The 21,100-nt window shown below is 33.1% G+C and overlaps 1 protein-coding gene across 4 annotated transcripts in view; it reads right to left on the bottom strand.

Annotated features, from left to right (window-relative positions):
* Msrb3 (methionine sulfoxide reductase B3) overlaps window positions 1-21,100 on the bottom strand; it is a 165,014-nt gene that overhangs the window by 118,880 nt on the left and 25,034 nt on the right. For 3 of the 4 annotated variants that reach the window (XM_046430724.2, XM_046430723.2, XM_046430725.2), the window contains one exon: window positions 16,957-17,083. The exons of the other annotated variant lie outside the window; for it this stretch is intronic. In XM_046430724.2, coding sequence (XP_046286680.1) covers window positions 16,957-17,032 — 76 coding nt within the window. In that variant the 5' untranslated portion in view covers window positions 17,033-17,083. The remainder of the gene's footprint in view (window positions 1-16,956; window positions 17,084-21,100) is intronic. 4 annotated transcript variants of the gene reach the window in all.

The following is a 21,100-nucleotide window of genomic DNA, read 5'->3' as shown; positions in this document are numbered from 1 at the left end:
ACTTGAAAAAATTAACTAACCAGTTACCCTGATTGTGGGATTGAAGAAGGGTATCAGCTTCCAGAATCAAGGCCACCAAGACACAGTGGCTAATTCTCTATCAAAAAATGCAGAGGCAGGAAAAGAGCAAATAGCTGAATAGAAAGGTAAGCGTGAGTGTAGGCCTTCGGCTATCAACAGCTCTTCTGCTGACCTTCCATGAAGTACCCTGGCCCTTCCCAGCCTGGAAAGAGCCACAGAACAGCTGGCACATCACAAATGGCAGCTGGGTGTCTCATCTCACTGGGCCTCATTTTACACTAGGCTTTGTCCAAAACCCTACTACTTGAATTTTTACTATTGTCTAAGGGGTAAACAGAAATGTCTGTTCTGTCAGAACAAGCCCCTCAATGGCCTGAATGAAGAACAGCTCTTTCTTAAATAATCAGTTGACCATGGATAGCTGGGTTTCCCCTCAATCACCATAGATCTCTTAAAAGTTACTTTGTTTGTTTGTTGGAAAGGTTGTATCTTTGTTAATTCTGTCAAAAAAAAAACATTAATTACAAACTTAACATGACAAAATATCTTGGTTCGAATCATACTTTCCAATGGCATAGATAATTAAACTCCAAACCACTAGAATTAAACAATTCTGTCCAAAATATTTTTGTTAATATATGTTCATTCATACAAAAAGGCCAATTGTGTTCCCAAAGTTGAGAGAACTAAGCTACCCATCTGTATGTCATTTAGTACAAGAGAAGCAACTGCAGGTTTAAATTACATGGTATTGGATTGCAATTTCCTAACATTGGATGCTTTTCTGCTTTTTTACCTTGAGTCATTTACTAAGGAGTGTTCATAAAAAGTAGCTTAAAGCACAGATGCTTGCAAATCGTTTAGACAAAGATGTTTCTCTCTTTTTCATTCCCCCCTCTCTCAAAAATCTCACTTTTCTGAAGAAAAAGAATAAAACTGTTGGTCAGTATTGATGAACCATGTCAAGTATTTGTATAACGGGGAAAAAAAGGTGAAATTGAAAACATCTGATTGAAGTAAATAATACAAACATAAAAGCTTTACTGGTGAATGAAGGGTATTGAAGAGACTTTATTTCATAGATTAGAAATTACTTTTGATCTAAACATTCTTAAAAACAGATTGTTTTCTACTATGAACCATCTCATTAACTGTGCTACAGAGACCTCGTTTGAATGGCAAGCTTTGAAAGAGTGCTGCTGTACTCCTTTGTTAGTCTCCGTCTTATTTAGGAGGGGAATAAAGATTTCATTCCAGCTTTCTTTGTTTGTCTTTCAAGAACCACTAAAGCAGTATTCACACAAATTTTGTAGGAATGTGCCCTATGTCATAGCCTACAAATTATTTGGTTTTGGTGCACTTAAAGGTCATCTTCCAAATTAGCAAAATTTTCCTACATCCTGGCTTTTCAACCTTAAATATAAATATTGTTTCCTAACTGTAAGTGAGGTTTGTTCTCTAAGAAATGCTAGTGATTATTTAAAATTGTCAAACTTTATACCTTTTCTACTCTTTGGTCATACTATGTTCTCAAAATAATTAGACTTTTAAAGAATACCTAATAGTGAAAGGAAGTATATATACTTCAGAAATAATTATTATGATTTTACATTAAACAACTCATTGAGAAGTTTATCATATTTTATAAATGTCTTGCCATGTAGTTTAATAATAATAATATAACACTTGAACAACTGAAAGCTACACTATTTCATTAGCTCTTCTAGCATAACCCAAAACCCAAAATTGGCATACATAAACACAGAAAAACTTCCCTTTTGTCTCTCTCTGATTTTCCTTCCCCCATCAGACTCACGTTCCTGAAGTCATATGGTGCCACTGTTAATTTTAAAGATATCATTTCATTTTGAAATTCTAGAGTAATTCATTGGATGGTTTCCCTTTACTATCTTCACTTAGGTACTGTAATTTTCTTATTACACAGGGTAATTTAACATTAGTATTATACGACATCTGTTCAATGACCTCTAAATTGGCTTAGAAGTATGTTAGGGAAAGACGTTTCCCTTTATTTAAATGTTTAATAGTATATTTTGAAGGCACAAGTGAGTGAGTGCGCATACATAGCAACATAGGAATATTTGAGGAGTTAATATTGTCCCTTCGGTATCTAATAATAACCCTTTCCTTACAGAGTAAACTTGGCACAGAGCAAATCTATCTGGAACCCAAACCAGAGGTATTTATTCACTGAAATATGCCCAAAGTCTCTTTTACTTTGTTCAATGTTGTTGCCTTAAAGCAAAACTGTTTTTAATGTTAAGCTCCTGCTATAAGTAGAAATAAACTTAAAGCAGTAGTTCACTTCTGCTTCTGCTGCTTCTGAACAATGAGACCTTAGACCAGTCAACTGCTCTGACTACATGCTATCACCCTCATACCTGTTCTAAGGACCACAGCAAACCATACACACAAAACTCAGTCTGACTAAATGCAATATCACATTATCATTCTGAATGCAGAAAATTCTGAAGTTAAAATTGAATTTTACAAGGTAGCTAAGTGAGGTATTTCCATGTGTTTCAATATTTTATGAGTAATTAATTTTTATGTAATTACAACAGACGGGTATTTTCCCCAGAAGGTATCCTCAAGAAAATGCTAAAAATAGGAAGTGAAGGAATAAAGTAAAATTAAAACTTGAGTTCTACTATGTGTCAAACACATTTCCAAGCACATAGAAGATAGCTCCCATGCCCATTTTACAGATACAGAAACTGATACTCATAAAGTATAGATCTTAACTTACTAAGCAGACAACTCAACTGAAGCTCAGAGCTGTTGGACTGCAAAGCCCAAAGTCATTGTGTTTTCTGTCAGGAAAAATTAAGTAACAACATTCTTTTTTCTCAAGTTATACAATAACTTTCAGTTTAAAAAAAAAAAAAAACTATCACTAACAACTGAAGATAATGAGGGGTTAGGGAAGTAAGAATCACTGCATCACATCCAGAGGAGTAAATATATTTGTCATTAGCCAATGTCTGCTCTCCCTATATTCACTCTTTAACACAGGGTCAGTGACAAGGTTCATAGAGGATTCTCACAGAGTCTATAAAATGTTAAAAGGCTTTTCAACTTCCTGTTAAGAAGTAAATCAGAACTGCTACCTAAAAATGCTTAGAGCACTTTTAAGTCATAAATTTTATATTTCAGTGTGAAAAGAAAACAAAACTTAAAGATCCTATAATTTTAAGTTTGGTACAAGGATCAGAAGAATCAAATTATTAAATATTTTTCCAAAATAATGAGTAAGAATAAAAATATCTTGTTTTTCTTTGAATTTACTAGGTTAAAACAGTAAAGTTCAAGTTTAAATAGTTTACTATTAGTTGAAATACAGCTTACTGCTGTATTTAAAGGTAGTATAAAATTATACTTTACTTTTCACTATAAATTTTAATTTTTAATTAGTTATTAGTCTGTCATATTGGAAAACTGAACAAACTTGATAGTATTAGACTTGATAGTATTAGAATTGCTAAAAAGGTAGGAATTTATAAAATACAAATCTAATCCACTTTCAAAATTAAACAAAATATATACCACGAACTATTATTCTGTGTGTCTGTGTGTGTGTGTGTGCACATGCGTGCGCACATTTGCATTCTAGTAATTCAATAGAGGCCTTAAGAAAACTACTGCAAACCTTAGGGGGAATAAAGGTTCCCTTTTTGTAGAAATATACCCAATTGTTCTCATTCTTCTGTTGGAATAGACATATAGGAAAAACATTCATTTATGATGTCAAGACACTGTTTCAGGCCTCTGGTTTCCACAAAATTAGGGCTGCAGAGCTTACTTGGAAGCCCATTGATCCAGAACTTTTTATTATCTAAGTTATAAAAATGTTGAGTATTTATAGAGTTCCAGGTACTATGTTAAGTAAAACATATTCATTTATTCATTAATTACTTATTGAGTACCTACTACGCTGACATTAATCTGATGCATCAGTATACACCAGAGAATAAAATAAAGATCCTGCTTTCATGGAGCTCCCATTCTGAGAGTGGTAAGGAAAGACAGACAAAACACAATGAAAATACGTAAGTAAATTATGTAGACTTACATAATTTAAACCTTATACCTATAGTGGTAAGTATGCAGCAAGGAAAAAAGGAAACCTGGAGCAGAGCAAGGAAAATGGAAAGTGCTAGGAGTAAGCATTCTAATGTTAGAGTGGTAAAGGTAGTTCTTCCTAAAAAGGTGACACTTGAACAAAGTCCTGAAGGAGAAGAGAAAGCTGGCTGTGCTGATATCTGGAAAGAGCTTTTCAAACATTCAGAGGAAGTAGCCAACCCAAGAGATGAAAACACTAAGATGTTAAACACCATTGGCAGAGGAAGAGACAGGTCACTTGAATGCAAGTACAAAACCCTGAATATAAACACAGTAGGTAAGCAACAATTCAAACATGCAAAGAATGTATTTTTAAATGAGAAAATTTACAAATACATATCTTAATATGGACCTTATCTAACATTACTTTTTTAAGTTCCAAGAGAATTCGTAGTAACATCTTTTTAGCAAAGTGCTATACTCAAAAGAGCTCTCAGTATATATCTGGCTGAACCCTGAATCTATAATCATCGTGCAGACTCTGCTAATTTGTATTGTCTACTTAATGCCATGCTATTTAGACTAAAGACCATCATTCCCAATCTGGAGTTACATGTAAGAGGATACTCAACAGATATTTTTTGGTGATGAAATCTGGATGAGCACAGAAAATAAAAAACTTTGGCCAAACAGTGTTGTTCCCCTTCTGAAACATTAAGTCACCTCTTCCAAGTAATCCTCTAGGTAACAGCAGAGAACATCCATAACTAAGAAAACTATAAAATTAGTACCTCAACTGAGTTTCTGTTTGTTTAAAGACATTCTTAATTTGTACATTTAGGATCAGATCAATTTCATCTGTATTCCAAGCCCTAAATAAAACATACTGAAAATAAAAGTACAAATCTTAGGAGTCAAATAGCAAACAGTTGTTTCTTTTAAAGGAAGATTTCTTTTTCCTTTCCTGAATGTGAGAAAAAATTATATCTTAGATTGCATAATAATAATCACATTTCATACCTTCTCACTGTTTTTCTTTTACTTCACATAAAATAATTCTACACATCAGTTTTAGTTATATTTTACTTATGCATGCACAGAGTTCTAATTAACATCAATGGATATGGTAACCATGCCAAGGCAACATACCATTTTAAATTTCTTGAATTAAACAATACCATATGTCTTAAAGGTGCATAGCTGAATGATAAAATTGGTCTTCCGGTTTCCTTACTGAAGGCATGAATTGATCAACTCAGAAGACATTTCAAGAAAGTTTTCCTTCCAAACCTACATACCCTACCCTACGTACCCTGTTAACTTTGCCCCTACCACCAACTTTAGCATTAGTGTATTTACTAGGCAAGGCATTATTTTCATGAGAATATACAGTACTGTGCAATCATCCTGAAACATCTTCAGTTGTTTCTACTTCATTTTGCCAAACACACTGTAAATTCCTTGAAGATAAAAACTGTTCAGGCAGGGCACAATGGCACACACCTGTGATCCCAGCAGCTAAGGAGGCTGAGACAGGTGGATCATAAGTTCAAAGCCAGCCTCAGCAATTTAGCAAGGCCTTAAGCAACTTAGCAAAACCCTGCATCTAAATTAAAAAAAAAAAAAAGGTGGGGGCTGAGGACGTGGCTCAGTGGTTGAGTGCCCTTGGGTTTAATCCCTGGTACAAAAAAAGTGTTCAGCTTAATATTAATATTCATACTTCCTACAACTATTTATTAACATCTTGACAGTGAGATAGAGTGTGTGATGAGCATTGTAAAATTTAAAAATAAATAAAGTTCCTGGATGAGGAACTCATACACACACTAGCAGGAAAGATAAAAACAATTACTCTTGATGTGAAGTCTGTAGTAAAGGTATGTGCCAGATTTTGCATAAAAAGAGTTAACAAAAAGAGGACGTTAATACTCTTAAACTTTGCCCACCTAGATTGGCCATGTCCAGTTATAACTAGAATAAAGAAATTCAAATTTGTAGAAACAGCATCTACAGTGCCAGAGTGCCAGAGAAGATCCAAATAGAGAAAGAACTTCATCAGGAGAAGCTGATGGATAGGCTGTGATCAAATGTGTACAAGTCAAAGTGGTAAGTATCCTATCCCAGTGAAAGGTATACAAATAGTTTTTTCATGTAAGCTTTATCAGCTAATTTAAAGGAAAAAAAAACAGAATAAAATGTGGATTCATCTTCGAATGAGGAAAAATTGAGATTCTGAGAAATAAGGGAGTTTTAAAATTCAGGGGGAAAATATGCAAATATTTTCTGTGAGTCAGCAGAGTAAATATATTTTCCACAGTATCTGAAGCTTATTAGTATGACTTAAATTTCCAGACTAAATATAGTAAAATCTCATGTATGAAGTTGCATGATTTTCTTGAAAGGAAGCAATGAGCAGTTTACCACTTCATTCATCCTGATAAAATAGTCATTAATAATTCACCTGAATGACTGTAAGATAGAGGCCACATTTTACATTTCTATATTTTCCTTGCATGTTACAAATTTTTAATTGTTGAACTCATGTATAGTAGTCATTTTATCAACATTGTTTAAGTACCAAAAAGAATTAAAGAGTACTTTATCAATTCTTCAAAATTTAATGCAAATACTGAGGGCATGATTTTCATGTTAATGTGGACCATGAAGCTTAGAGAAAAATGTTAGACGTGGGTTTGACCCAAAAAAGAATATTCTTACTTGCAAAGCTATGAGTAAAGAGAAAAATTTTAAAGGCACTGCCATCATCAAGTGACAATAATGGAAGAGAGAGTCATTTAACTTCAATTCCATCTGATTGCATGTGAAATGTCTGACAAAGTTGGAATTCCCTGTTTTTAATTTTTTTTTTTTTTTAAGTTTGGGTCTTCACTAGAACATCATAGCCCATACAGGGAAAAAAAATTAAAAACAGACAGACTCATTTCCATTCTACATTTCACATGCAATCAAAAAGATCTGCAAATAAAAAAGCTCTCTCTCCCATTCTCCTTCTTCCCCTTGGGGAGCATAGATTGCTAGGAAGATGAGAGGTAACCACTCACAAAAAGGAAGAAAAGAAGCCCTCTCTTAAATTATAATGCAGAATTTTATTTAAATACAACATTAAATATTGAAAAGAAAATAAAATTGGCATTATCTAAAAACCCAGTTTTACATATTTCCAAAACCTCATGCTGGCCCACATCAAATTTCAAATCCAAATGAAGCATAATGAACAAAAAACAAGTCTGCAATTGCCACTCAATGAATAGCTAAATTTGAATCTATATAATCCAAAGAAACCTGAGATATTCTGGAGGAAAAAAAAATTCAAAAATTTTATATTTTTCTTTTTCACCCAGATAAGTTAAGAAAACGTACAGGTTTCCCCTGAATTATTTAATATCTCCTTCAGGGACAGTACTCATATATTTTAGTCATCTTGTATTCCCAGCACTTAGCAATGTGCTTGGGCAAGGGAAAGGACAAAAACTATATATGTATTGTATTTGCTTATTCAACTCTCCATTTTAATTATTTTTATTTAAATCGTCCTAAAAGACATTTCCTAAATGGTATGTTTGGCTATGTTTCTTAGAACTTAGTTAAAAAATTACAATGATAACATTTGCTTAATTAATCAGTAAAGTTTTTTAAAAGAATGAATAACAATATGGTTAAAAAAAACTTTCCCTTTATTACTACTCTGATCCTTTATTGCCTTTCTAGAGTTCCACATTTACATTTTTTAAAATTTTGCCTAATAATCCACTAATTCTCTGGATTTAAGACTATGAGATTACCTGATCCATCACTCCCCCAAAAGAATTTTGTTAAACACTGGCTCTGAAAACAATGCTAACTGGCAGTTTGTCTTGGGGAGTGAGAAGGGGACTGGGAAAATCTAGGTTACATGGGTTTCTTTTATTTACTTTCTTTCTTTCCCCAGCCCCCTGGTACCAGGGATATTTAATCACTGAGCTACATCCCCAATCCTTAGCAAGGGTCTTGCTAAATTGATTGGGGCTTCACTAAGTTGCTGCGGTTGGCCTCAAACTTGCAATCCTCCTACCTCAGCCTCTCAGTCATTGTGATAACATGCATGTGCCACCATGCCTGGAAATTACATGGGTTTCTTGATGCAGACCTTCTCAGAGACTTTATTATGTTGATGTCTACCACTAAATACATGATATTTTGACTCACCATTAACTTTATGCTCCATTATAAAAGGGAAAAAAAATGCCAAACTATGATATATCCTTATCACAATTATTTTTAGGCTGATTATCAAAATGGTAGACTATAAAAAGGTAAAACTTATAATTTATAAAATATGATAGTATGCAGTTTTTCAATTTGATGAAGAAATTTGTTTTACAGAGTAACTAGTGGAACTAATATTCCTCAGATTACAATTTGGGAAATAACAGACTTCTAATCCAAACCCCTCAAGAGGAAATTAAGACCCAAAGAAGTTGACTGACATGGTCATATACCTGATTAATGTGAGCCAGGATCTCTTGTCTGGAGTTTTCCTCCATTGATTATTCATTCATTACATTCCTTTCTTGAACCATGTTTTGTTGTATATTAATATACCCTCTATTTCTAACCCATCAGCCTGTAGCCCATTCCCACTTCATCCTCCTATCTTACACTCATCCCATTTCCTGCTAAGTATATCTATGCATGCCTTCAATATCCTGTCATTGTGTGAAATCCTATTCCAAGAAATGTATCATTAATTTGAGGCAGAAAGAAGCACAGTGTCTCCACAGTGAAATAAAAGAGAAAGTGTTTATAAAAACTCATTAACTATTGTATGTAACTCCTTTTATCCAATAATAGATAATAAAATATGGATCTAAAATGGCCATGTTTCTCACCAGAATGTGCATTCCTTAAGAAAAGATTATATTACTTGGCAATGTGGCAATATTTTGATACTGATACTTATTCAAGATAATGATACTTATTCACAGCAATTCATTAATCCAACACATACTTACTGAACACCTATTATGTGACACAAATAATTCCAATTGTTGAGATGTAGCAGTGAACTAAACAGATGAAAATTTCTGCCATTCTGAGTTTATTTTGCAGTAACTAAGAATTTTCTGTAAAAGAAAATGCTTTTGCCTAATCAACCCATCCCCTTTCCCAGGCTTATTTGATGTCCCTTCCCACCCACCCCCACCCACACACACTATTTTCTTCTCCCTTACAATAAGGAATTAAGATTCCAAATAACAAATTTTGGGGAAATTCCAGCTAATGTAACCAGAGAATCATATCTAATTGTAAAAGACTTAACCATGTTATATAATTCTTCATTTACAGATGAAGAATAGGGAAAAAAGGTGAAAAAAACAAACAACTCTTGGGGCCAGAAAGCAAGTTGGTAGTAGAAACAAATTAGTAAATTTACAGAATATACTTCTAATCTGTTTCTTCAATACAATAATAAGATGGTAAAAGCTGTGAAACTTGCTGTAATGTTATCTAAAATTGCACAAGAAATATTACAAGCTAGGCATGGTGGCACATCTTTTAATCCAAGCAACTTAGGGGGCTTTGGGAAGGGGAATCCCAAGCTCCAGGATAGTCTCAGCAATTTAGCAAAGCCCTAAACAACTTAGTGAGACCCTATCTCAAAAATAAAAAATAAAAAGGGCTGGAGATGTAGCTCCTTGGTTCAATCACCAGAACAAACATATATAATATTAATCAAATGAGATGTAATATGAATAGCTTTATCATTTTGAATCAACATACATTTCTACAATTAAAACCCCTTAGAAAACTATAATTATTCTAGATTTTCTTTGTTTGCTTAAAATTAAAATAATCTAATGATTTAAGTTAATATCCCATTCTTTGTTTGCAATTATGTGGTTGAACATGATAATTATGTTTACTTTTGAGGGAAATGCCTGGCATAAAAGTTACTGAGTAAATTTAAACTGTATAAATGTATAGCTCTTACTAATCAACTAAATAACTGATATTTTCCTCACATCATGTTTTTTTAATAACATAACATATATTTTTAAATAACTAATACCAGTGCAAGCATGCTAAATGGGAAAAACAACTTAAGGAACTTAAATAAAATTGGTATTTTAAATTTTCAAATAAATAATTAATTTCAAATACAAAGGCACAAAAAGTAATTAGAGATAATTTGCCATTGCATTTAAATAAATGTATTTAGAAGAATTTTAAATGAAAATGTATGTAGCAAAAGCAATCATGAGTAATTCAATCTCCAAATAAAATGTTTAGTTTGAAACTATAAACTATGAAAGACTTATAATAAAAATTCATCAAGCATCCACCATCAATATTAGTCTTTGTAAACTGTCCTTTATGGCTCATTCTTTCATTAAACTTGCGTTTGTTGAGATCAAAAGACTTCATTTTAATAAATTCTTCTATGATCTATTAGGTAACATTATTATGAATATGTTTAGATAAACATGTAATTACCTATGTGAATTCTTCAGAGTACAAATTGTCTAGATATTCTAATCCTATAGAATTGTTTTAGAGCTAACAATATGTTATATTCTTTACAGTCATTGTTAATTAACTACTGAATTTCTCAAACAAAACTAAGATTTAATTGTTTTGTTCATTCTATTTTAACTCTGTTGCTAACAGATATTGGTTTGTCTTTTATGATTACTAATGAATAATACAAAAAATGTATTTGATATTGAAAAATTTAACAAAATTCACATTTAAGAAACCATATGCCCAACACCTTATTTATACAGATGTATTGTTCTAGAACAATTTAGCCTTGACTAATATGCATTATCCACAAATAGTTTTTGAAACTCTTTTGGTAATTAGATGCTGCACAGCACTCTTCAATGTTAACTAAAACTTTACCACATCATTAAGCTAGTAAAAGATTTTTTTAGAAAAAAATATAGCTATATCAGAATATATTCATTAATGAACATTTTAAATATAATTTTTATAATTTTTCTTAGTGTCAAAAATATTTTCATTCATGCAAAAATGACTCATGCTTAACAGTCAACATGTTAAACTAATAACATTTTTTAAATTCTATAAAAATTTAAAACAGCAAAACAGAATGTGAAATATTCTTTAATATTTGGGTGGTCTGCTGAAGAAAATTTAGCTGCATATAAAAACTATAAATTACTGTTAAATCAGCTGTTTGGATACAAGATAAGTTAATTTATTAAAACTTGTTTTAGTTTATAGAAGGTCTACACATGAAAGACAATTTCAATGAGAGGTCCAAGCAACAAAGGGCATCAGAATCCTATTGAAAATGGAAAAAGGTTTTCTTTTCACTTCACAAATATTGTTTGAACATAATAAGCAGAAAAAGTTGTAGTTTGTAAATCCATGTGTTCTTAATTGGATGTTCTTTACATACTTTCTAAGTTTTCACAATGTACCTAATGCTATCAGTTAAGTATCTATGCTAGGAAATAATGTAAAACTAGTGCCATCTACTGGAAAGAGTGGATATCATTCCAACAACTAATTGCAAATTATGTTGTGAATTATGAGTTGGAATTTGTATGTTTTTTTTAATTATTTGTTTCTCTTTTTTAAAAAGTCCTCCACAAAGCATTTTTAATGTAGTTAAACAGGTTAGGTAAGAAGAATTTGGAGGACTGATGAAATTGGAGAACGGAGGGCATTCAGGGAGTGAATTCTATTGGTGACACCAACACAGAAATCAGAAATAATGCATTCTGAACAGAATTTTCCTTTGATTTCTTATGTACCTGATAAAATAGGGTTTCTATGACATGCAGTTTGTGGCTGTAAATGAATGGACATCAGTACCCTAAGTACATGTATGAAGACACGAATGGTGTGAATATACTCTGTATACAACCAGAGATATGAAAAATTGTGCTCTACATGTGTAATATGAATTGCAATGCATTCTGCTGTCACACATAACAAATTAGAATAAAAAATTTAAAAAAATAAAAATAGAATTTCTAAACTCAATTCAAAGAACACTTTCTGAAGAGTTTCAGAAGATCTAATTTTTAAAAACTTCAAATTGTTTGAAAATTTGGGTTTAGGGATGTTTAGAGGTGTGTGTGTGTGTGTGTGTGTGTGTGTGTGTGTGTGTTTATTCCTCCCCTCACCCTAGCTCTTACCAAGAACTAAGGGGGTAGTTAATATTTTCATGACCCAAAAAGTTTGTTAACAATTAATATAAAAAGTTAATCTATCCAGGAAGTGAACAGCATGCTGCTGAGGTGATTTTTTTCTTTTTAGGGATAAATACATCAGTTGCTTTGAATGAACTCTCACCAGCTCAGAGTGAAGAAATAGTACTTTTTAACCATGGATGCTGCTTTAATGCATACCTATAGTGTTTCCTCTTTAAAAATGGAGACTTTAAAAGAAAAAAAATACTAATTTTCTCAAAAAAAGTAATCAAAAAAACCAGGGTTCTTAATTCTCAGAGTAAATATAAGATGCACTTATTCATCTCCTCATTTGATACACCACCAAAATTCAAACTGTTTGAGAGAAAAACTAAAAGCAATTTTGGATAATATACACTGTATTTGTGTTACTATCTTTTTGTTATATGTTTTACTACAATGTGGTTTATACCTAAAACATCCCCTATGTGGAATTAATACAATAAAATGAGAAAAGAGAAATTATTTTTGACAATAAATTTAACAGCAAGCTAAACTATGAACTTTACTTTTAATCTTTCCTTATAAAGGAATCTCAAATAAATTTGTACTCTCTGTTAAAATTATGACTTCACCTATATGTAAACTTTCCAAATGTTTACTTATGCATTTAACAAATATTTATTAAGTGCCAGGCATTGTGCTAAGTTCTGAAGCCATAAGCTTGTGATTCATAGAGTTATACTTATACAGATGGTATTATATGACTTTCAAACACCATTTGCAAAATATCTCTTAAAGATGTCTAAGTTATCCATTAGAAGATCATGATATAATATCTTTATAAACTACATAACAGCCATGTGGTTCTTCAATTCACTGGAGACAGTTAAATACGCCCCTGAAGTCAAGGAAGAATCACAACCATATATTATGTGCTTGATGTTAGAGAAAAAGTATAATTTATCACTATAATTAGTACTATTTAGACAAACACCCTCACTTGGCTGAAAAATTCTATAATATCTAGCCTACAATTACTCTTAATTTTTATCTAGCATTAAAACTATGTATAAAACTGTGCTTCCTAATCCCTCCTCAGATAATGGTTCAATCTTAATTTAGTGGCCAGGAATTCTAATGTTCAAATGGAAACTATTTCTATCCTCCTACCACCAACTAGAATACTTTTCTATAAGTTTGCAACATTAATTAGTAGTGAGTTTTAACATTTAATTAACCTATGACCAAAAGTTGAAACAAATAGCAGCTAATAAAACCACAGAATTTCAGATCTGAGCATACTATATAATTTTAATTCTTCATTTTAAAGATCTAGAGGTTTACTGATTTGTTCAAGGTCACACAAGTTAATGACAGAGCCATGGTTAGAGTTTTCTGACTCCTCTTCCAGTGCTCTTTTTTAATACTTAAAGGAACTGTTAGAGGAAATTAAGAAATTCTGAGAGAAAAAAATTACCTTTAATGACAAACATAAGTGAACCATAACTCAGATGCATTTAATAAGCTCTAAATTAAAATTATACTTTAATAAAAAATAGAAAAGGAAGTCAAAGCTCAAAAATGATGGATCACTCTTCTGGGATATGGCCTTCATGCAGGTCAATCCAGTTATAATCAACTTTAAGAGCCTGTTGCAATTATTTTTTAGTTCTGGAATTATTTCATATTGAATAATACTCAAAATTAGTAGGATACTGGCTAGGGAATAAAAATCTTTTTGATTTACAGAGATTTCTGTTGCAATCAGTTTTAACCAGGGAACAGTAAATTAAAGCAAGGCTTCAAACTTTCACCTTAATTTCCTATATCTCTAATGTTGTCCTCTTCCTTCTTTACCTGTACAAAATAATAAAAACTAGAATTCTCATTTCATTTTATATTTCAAGGTTGAAATAGTTTCTATTACTGTTGAACTTAATTTCTTTACCATTTCTATATACCTAAAAGTAAAATCTTATTACAGAAATAAACGATAAAGATTCTAATATGTAGACACTAAAAGACTAACTTTCCTAACACTTGAAAACATTAAATTAAGTGGCACTTAAATGATTAAGTAATTATGAAACACTATTTTATCCAGTTCATTTGCCATCTTAAAATGGGTGTATAAGGCCTAGATAAGAATGATAACAGAGTTTCTTTGGGTTTTCATCAGTACTGGGTAATAAGAATGACAGAATGTATTATTATATATTTATAGGACTCGAATTCTGGTTCAGCAGGATATATAAGTAAAATAAAGAGTTCAAAACAACAGACTGAGGTGGTTATTTCTTCAAAGTATATTTGTGGTTTCTATTTAAGTAAAAGTAGTTAAATAAAATATGGTGTAATTTTAAATGTTTTTAAAAGCATATTGTGCTGGAAAAATAAAAACCTGTATGGATACAGATGCATGGGTTTCCACAATGAACCTAGTAAAGACATAGATGGTGCCTATTTCATGCCAGCCAGTGTGCTAAGCACTTTTTACAACCCAAACTTTTTAATTCTCCACAGCTATCCTTTCAGGTGGGTATTATTATCCTTGTCTTACAAACAACTGAGCTAAACTACACAGCCAGTGAGAGCAAAGCCAGATCTCAAGCCCTGTCAGTCTGAATCTAGAATGTGTATGCTTAGGCACTGCACTGTAATGGTTAGCTCTTAAAAATTGTCAGCTTTGTTGAATTTAACTCTGAATTATTTTGTTATCAAAACTTAAAGATATTTATATTTCAATTAAACAATTTCACCATGAAATACATTAATTCCATGACTGTCACATCTCAAGGAATATACTGTTAGTAAGTTGTTTCTGTTAATATTTGCCCTCCTCTGTGTACAGCACATCCCATGTTACAGGAACTTTCCTGGGTGCTTTTACCCATGGGTTTCTTGTTTCCCCAAAGTGAACATAACATAGAGCAATGGAAAAGTTCCATACGGCACAAGTACTACAGTGGTTAAGGTACTCTTTCCAGCTCATATACAATGCAACAGACAAAGCTAATGCATTACCTTTCTTTTCAAACCTACTACCAAGACCACTAAATTTAGAATCTCAGATCTTCCTGACACCATCCAGCCTCAAAATCCTCCAATATACTGTATGGTGGGAGTGCAGGTAATATGGGGCCAATGCAAATACTGAGAAGAGTGGTGGGGGCCTCCATGGTTTAAGCTGCATTAGTCACCATAAATAGACAAAAAAAAAAAAAAAAAAAAAACTATTTTAAACAAGTTACTTGCTATTCAGATATAACCTCAAGACAAATGCCTTATCTTCCCCTTCCAATTAAGCGGCCATTCAGCCCCTCTCAAAAACACCTGGAAAACCAGCACTGACCTTTCCCCACACTAAAACAGTCTTTTTAAATACAAAAGGAAGTCATATTATTCTCTGTCTATTCCCCAAAATTTAAATTCCTTAGAACATCATCTATAGCTTTTCATGATTTGGCTTCCTGTCCTTCCTCATCTTTTGTACTTCCCCTTCCCCTCCTAAACTTCCTATAGTAAATAACCCATATTTTCTGAACACATATTGCTCTTTCAGGCCTTCATGTTTTACCCATGCTACTCAGTATGTTAGAGATATCCTGAACCCTCACTGGCCATAGGGCTAAGGACAGTTAGCCCTGTCCTTAGGGCTAACTCACAGTCTGAGATTCAGCTCAAGCTCCTCCTTAGAACCTTTCTTGAACTTCAGAAACCTTACCTCCCTTCCAAAATTTCTTCCCCTAAATAGCTAGGCCCATCCACCTCTGGATTCCCACAATACCCCAGGCATAAATACTTCTATTATCAAACCTTTCAAAAGTCCTCACACACTTCAATCACTACTTCGAACTCTTTGAAAGAAACTGGCTTTATCTTGTATATCCTTGTATCCTCAGTGCTTAACACAATGTCTGACACTCATAGTTAAAACTCAATAAATATTTAACAAGTTAGAATCAGATTCTCTATCCAATGTAGTAATAGAGATGCTCATTAATGTAAATTATAATAATATTAAAAATAAAATATTTGGTTTTCATAATAAAATTTAAGTATTAAACTTATAGGCACATAGGAAATTTTGGACTTTCATACCTTATTGTTTTACATGCTCAAAATCACATTTTTAAAAAGTACAGTGGTTCTAATTTAAGAATCAACTGACACATGCTATTTTACTTCTGTTTATTTGGTAATTGTTAAGTAGAGTATATTTTATTTTAAACTACAATAAATGTACATTATGCCAAAGTTGGTCATTTAATTTTTTTTCCCTAAAGGATGCCCACATGTAGCACGAAAAGTGTTTTCATTATCCTTTAACAAGATGAATGTCTTATTTTGAATGATTTGGGGCAGTTTCTCACTGAGCTTCCACCTCTTATGAACATTATGATTTGCAGATGTGTAGTGTGCAAGGAACAGGAAGATATCGTGAAATATTAGTGATGATCGTACACTGGACAAAGAAACTGGACAGTGTTTCCAAGAGCTGAAGAATTATGGAAATGAATGCCACTCAAGTACAGTGGTGATTTATAACCAATTTCCGTGTTCAAATTAGGACTCAAATAAAAGAAAAGGAAATTTAGTAAAGCAAGGTGGTGCATCATTTCCTGCAGCAGAAACACCCACACAGACCAGTGCCCTCACTATGTACAGTACAACAAGCAGCAACCTGAGGGAAGCCCACAGGCTCGCAGGGCCACTGGCTGGCTCTTTGTCACCAAATGCAGCAGGTTGAATGCAGACATCACTGTAATATCTTCACCAACAAAACGAGAGGCAAAGAACAGGGGCAAGAGCTGAGTAAGAGAAAAAAAAAAAAAAAACAAATTAACACAACACGAATGTTAAACACATTCATTGAACAATTTATAGTTATGATTTTATCTGGAACTGAACATACATACACACACAGTGCTAATAAATTTCAAATGTCTATTTTTCAGACAGTGAGCTTATTTTCCACCCAGGCTTACTTATATCTTATGAATAAAATACACACCATATAATAGCAGTGTAATCTGCAAACACATTTTGCAAGAAGTTGAAGTTTAAAGTAGTTGAAAGGAATTAGGTTTAGTGAGTTCATAACATGTGACAGGAACTGTCTGGAGCCTAATATACACATTGTATCATATAATTCTTACAATAAACCTAGGAAGTAGGTTTTATCCTCCTAGTACATATGTGAGAAACCTAGGCTCAAAGGTCCAAGGGCACAAACCAAATAACCAGGGGAAAAAGGATTAGAAAACCTTATTACATCTGACTGCAAAGCCATATTCTTGCCTTATACCATGCTGCCTTTTCCCAGCAATTATTTGTGCAAGCCTTCCTTCCTGGAGAATGCATTTCAAAAATATTGTGAATTTAAGAGACTTCTTTTGTTAGAGTTTCATTTTTTAAAAATAGAATCAAAAAAACCTAAGGGGAACTAAGAGAATTCACGGCAGAAACCGAGTTAAGTTAGAATAAAACATGAACAAGAATTTTCATTCTATTTTATGATAAATTCTAAATAAATTTCTGTGAAAAAACACTGAGAACCTAGTATTAAAAAGGCTAAAAATATTTTTCTAAAGTCTTTGGAAATGAATCATGTGGAAGAATCTCAAAACCATATGAATATTAAGCTTCAAAGAACAGTTCAGTTCTTAGGATTTTTGTGAAAGTTTTAAACAATATTGTAATTGGTAAAGATTAACTTCAAATGAAAATGGAAAAGTGCTATATTAATATAAACTTCTTATTGTTATTTAAAATTAGTATTTTAATTAGCTTTAACTACCAAATGTCCAAAAATGGTTATAAAATTAATGTCTTGTTCATTTCCTGACCACCATGTCCATTCCCCTTCCACCCACCCACCCCCAATCCACCGGCAAATAAAAACCTGTTCCTGGACTTTTCTGACCTACTTCAAGAACAAACACATAATAAACAGTAATGTATTTTACCAAATCACTCTGGAGTATATCTGGCAGAAATCTGCTTGTATTAACATGCCTGAACTCTGACTTCTCAAAACTAAACTCACTACGAAACTAAAACATTTTTGTGTTACCAACTGGAGACAAAGGAGAGGAAGAGGGAAGGTAAGTATCACAATGCACAGCCTGAAAGAACCATTAAACATAAATAAACATGTCATTTTCACGAGTGACTGCAGAGCAGGGGAAAGAGAGCATGCCTTTGGAGCAGACTACTGACTAATAAAAGATCAAAGGTCTATACCTCCCAACACTATAAATAAAAATGTATTTTTTTCCATGAGACCCTTCTCTGCAAGGAATAAAGTGTTCACGGTAAATGTAATTACTTAGCAAAGCTGTAGCCTCATTGTGCTCTCACAGCTGACCATAAAACGTCTTCCTATTCTGTTTCATCAACCGCTCGCTGTACCAGGCAGCCTGGGTGCCTACCGATCACTGTGGCCATCTGGCTTGTGTCAAAGCCAGCACACAGGAAGAAAGGCAGTGACGTCACTCTGCAGGTCAGGCAAAGAACAAAGATGCATTCTGCAATTAAAAGCTGAGGGCCGCAAATACCCAGGACCCTCCACCATGATATAACTGGGTGATTTAATGTTCTGACTTCACTGCCTTTTTTTTTCTACCCAAATAGCCAGAGCTCCATCTAGTGGCAAATTAGTTTTGCCCAGTTTTTTAATAGATGCAGAAAGTGTTAAATTAGCATCAACAAAGTGGAGCAACTAAAGTGACTACTTTCGGAGCAGCTTAGATTTTTTTTATACTTAAGAATGTAAAAAGCACAATCTGTCACAGTGTTCTTCATTGTTAAATCCTACAATGAATGCATTTCATAAATTAGGATTTGATACAACCCTAATTGTTTCAATGTTCACAGGATAGGAGAAGAAGCAGATAAGTTTATAAAATACATAAAGTGGTATTACTCACACACTACCCTGAAAATATGTAGCTGAGATGTAAAGAGAAAATCAGTTCTAAAGAATATGTACACACATCTGGATGCCTTGGTTACATCAAACCCATAATCTTATACTTGCACACACAAACACACACACACACACACAAAAAAAAAAAAAAAAAAAACATAGTAAATGTGGCTCAAGCATGTGACATCAGGAGCAAATGTTCTCCAGAATAGAAAAAGTAACACTAACACTTTTATGCTGAAATATTTCAACAAAATTATTTTTTAGTTAATGTTTCCACCTGATTATGTTTATAGAAATAAAATATTTTTGTCAAAATACATCTAAAATACATAATATGATTGTGTGAAAGATGGGTTTGTGTGAACTATGGAGCCAGACTGTCAATGTTTCAATATTGACCTTGGACAAGTTAGCTTTCCCTCATAGTGCCTCAGTTTCTTCAACTCTAAGATAACCATTAAGTAAATTATTCAGTTAAAAATTCCTAGAACAACTCCTGGAACATAGTATATGCTCAGGAAATGTTAGTTGCTACTATTATTATTTAAATATGTTAGATACTTGCTAAATTTAAATTACATGAATTCAAAAATTCTAACAGTCCATTTATATACCTAACCACATTGAGAGATAACAGATCATTCTCCAAAGAATCCTATTTAGGCCAGAAAAGTTACTATTCATTCTTCCATAGTAAAGTATTCTAAATAAAACCACAGGATAAAGAAATCCTAAAAATAACAGTTAACTAAGCACTGACAGGTGCCAGGTAGTATTCTAAGCACTTCACATTCATCAGCTTTTTTAATGTTCACAGCCTTAGAGATAATGCCATTTTTTTCCATTTTAGCTTTAGAGACTGAAGCTTAGGAAGGTTCAGTACTTTGCTTAAGGTCTTAAAGTTAGGAAGGGAAACAGACCCTAAGTAACTGGGTAATGTAATTGGCACATTTGAACCTAGGCCATACAGTTCTAGGGTCAGTGCTCTTGACCATTACACAACTGAAAAGGAAAAGCTTTAGGAATACCAACCCATTCTGCATACTCTGATTCTATGTTTCTCTGCTAGATAGTGTGGCTGACAATCAACAAGTAATAAGAAAACATAATTCAAGATTATTTGAGAATCTTCTCACTGAGAGGAAAAAGTAGGGAATTAAGTGAAAAGTCTGAGATGCTCAGATTTCTGCACTTCCTCTTTTCATTTCCACCAGATACAACTTTAACTTCTATTTCACCTTCAAAATTTTTCTCTAAATATCTTGGACATACCTTCAGGATATATCCTAAGGATTATAAAACTTACTGCACTTTAATCTACTAAAACTTAAATATGTCCATGATATAGGAAAACAACGGCTAGTTCCCCAACCCTCTACTCCACCCCCCAAAAAAAAATCCAAGTGTCAATTTGGCAGCTTTCTTCCTATTATTCTTTTTGAACCGCCTGAGTGAAGATCCTAGCCAGAAACAATTCTAGTACAAAAAGAGTCATGCTTTTTAACTATATATGATTAACTCTGTCTGGAGTGATGCTTCAAAACCCCTTTCTGTCCTATAACCATCCCACAGAACACGTTCTGGTAAATCTTTTGGGTAAAGTTCAAATTCCTAAACAGAGCATCTAAAGTTGTACATCTAGCTGCCGCCTAACTCTTCAGCATCTCTCATGGCACCTCCACATCTCACCCCGCCCCGCACTCCTACCATACCAACATGCTCCTTATTTCCCCAAATAGGCTCACAGTTTCCTAATTCCACCTCCACATCTTCATTTCATAGCATTACTCTCTTTTGCCACCTCTCCCAGCTCCCACCACTCCCAGCTTCTCCAAGAACACCCAATGTGCCAGGTACCTCCCTGGCAACATTAAGGGCACTGATTTGCTCTCAT

The sequence above is a fragment of the Marmota monax genome, unplaced genomic scaffold (genome assembly GCF_021218885.2).
Source record: "Marmota monax isolate L192 unplaced genomic scaffold, Marmota_monax_Labrador192_F-V1.1 WCK01_AAM20220418_F8-fsc00056, whole genome shotgun sequence".
Classification (NCBI taxonomy): domain Eukaryota; kingdom Metazoa; phylum Chordata; class Mammalia; order Rodentia; family Sciuridae; genus Marmota; species Marmota monax.
The sequence above is the reverse complement of the archived record's forward strand: the minus strand, read 5'-3'. Positions and strand labels throughout refer to the sequence as shown.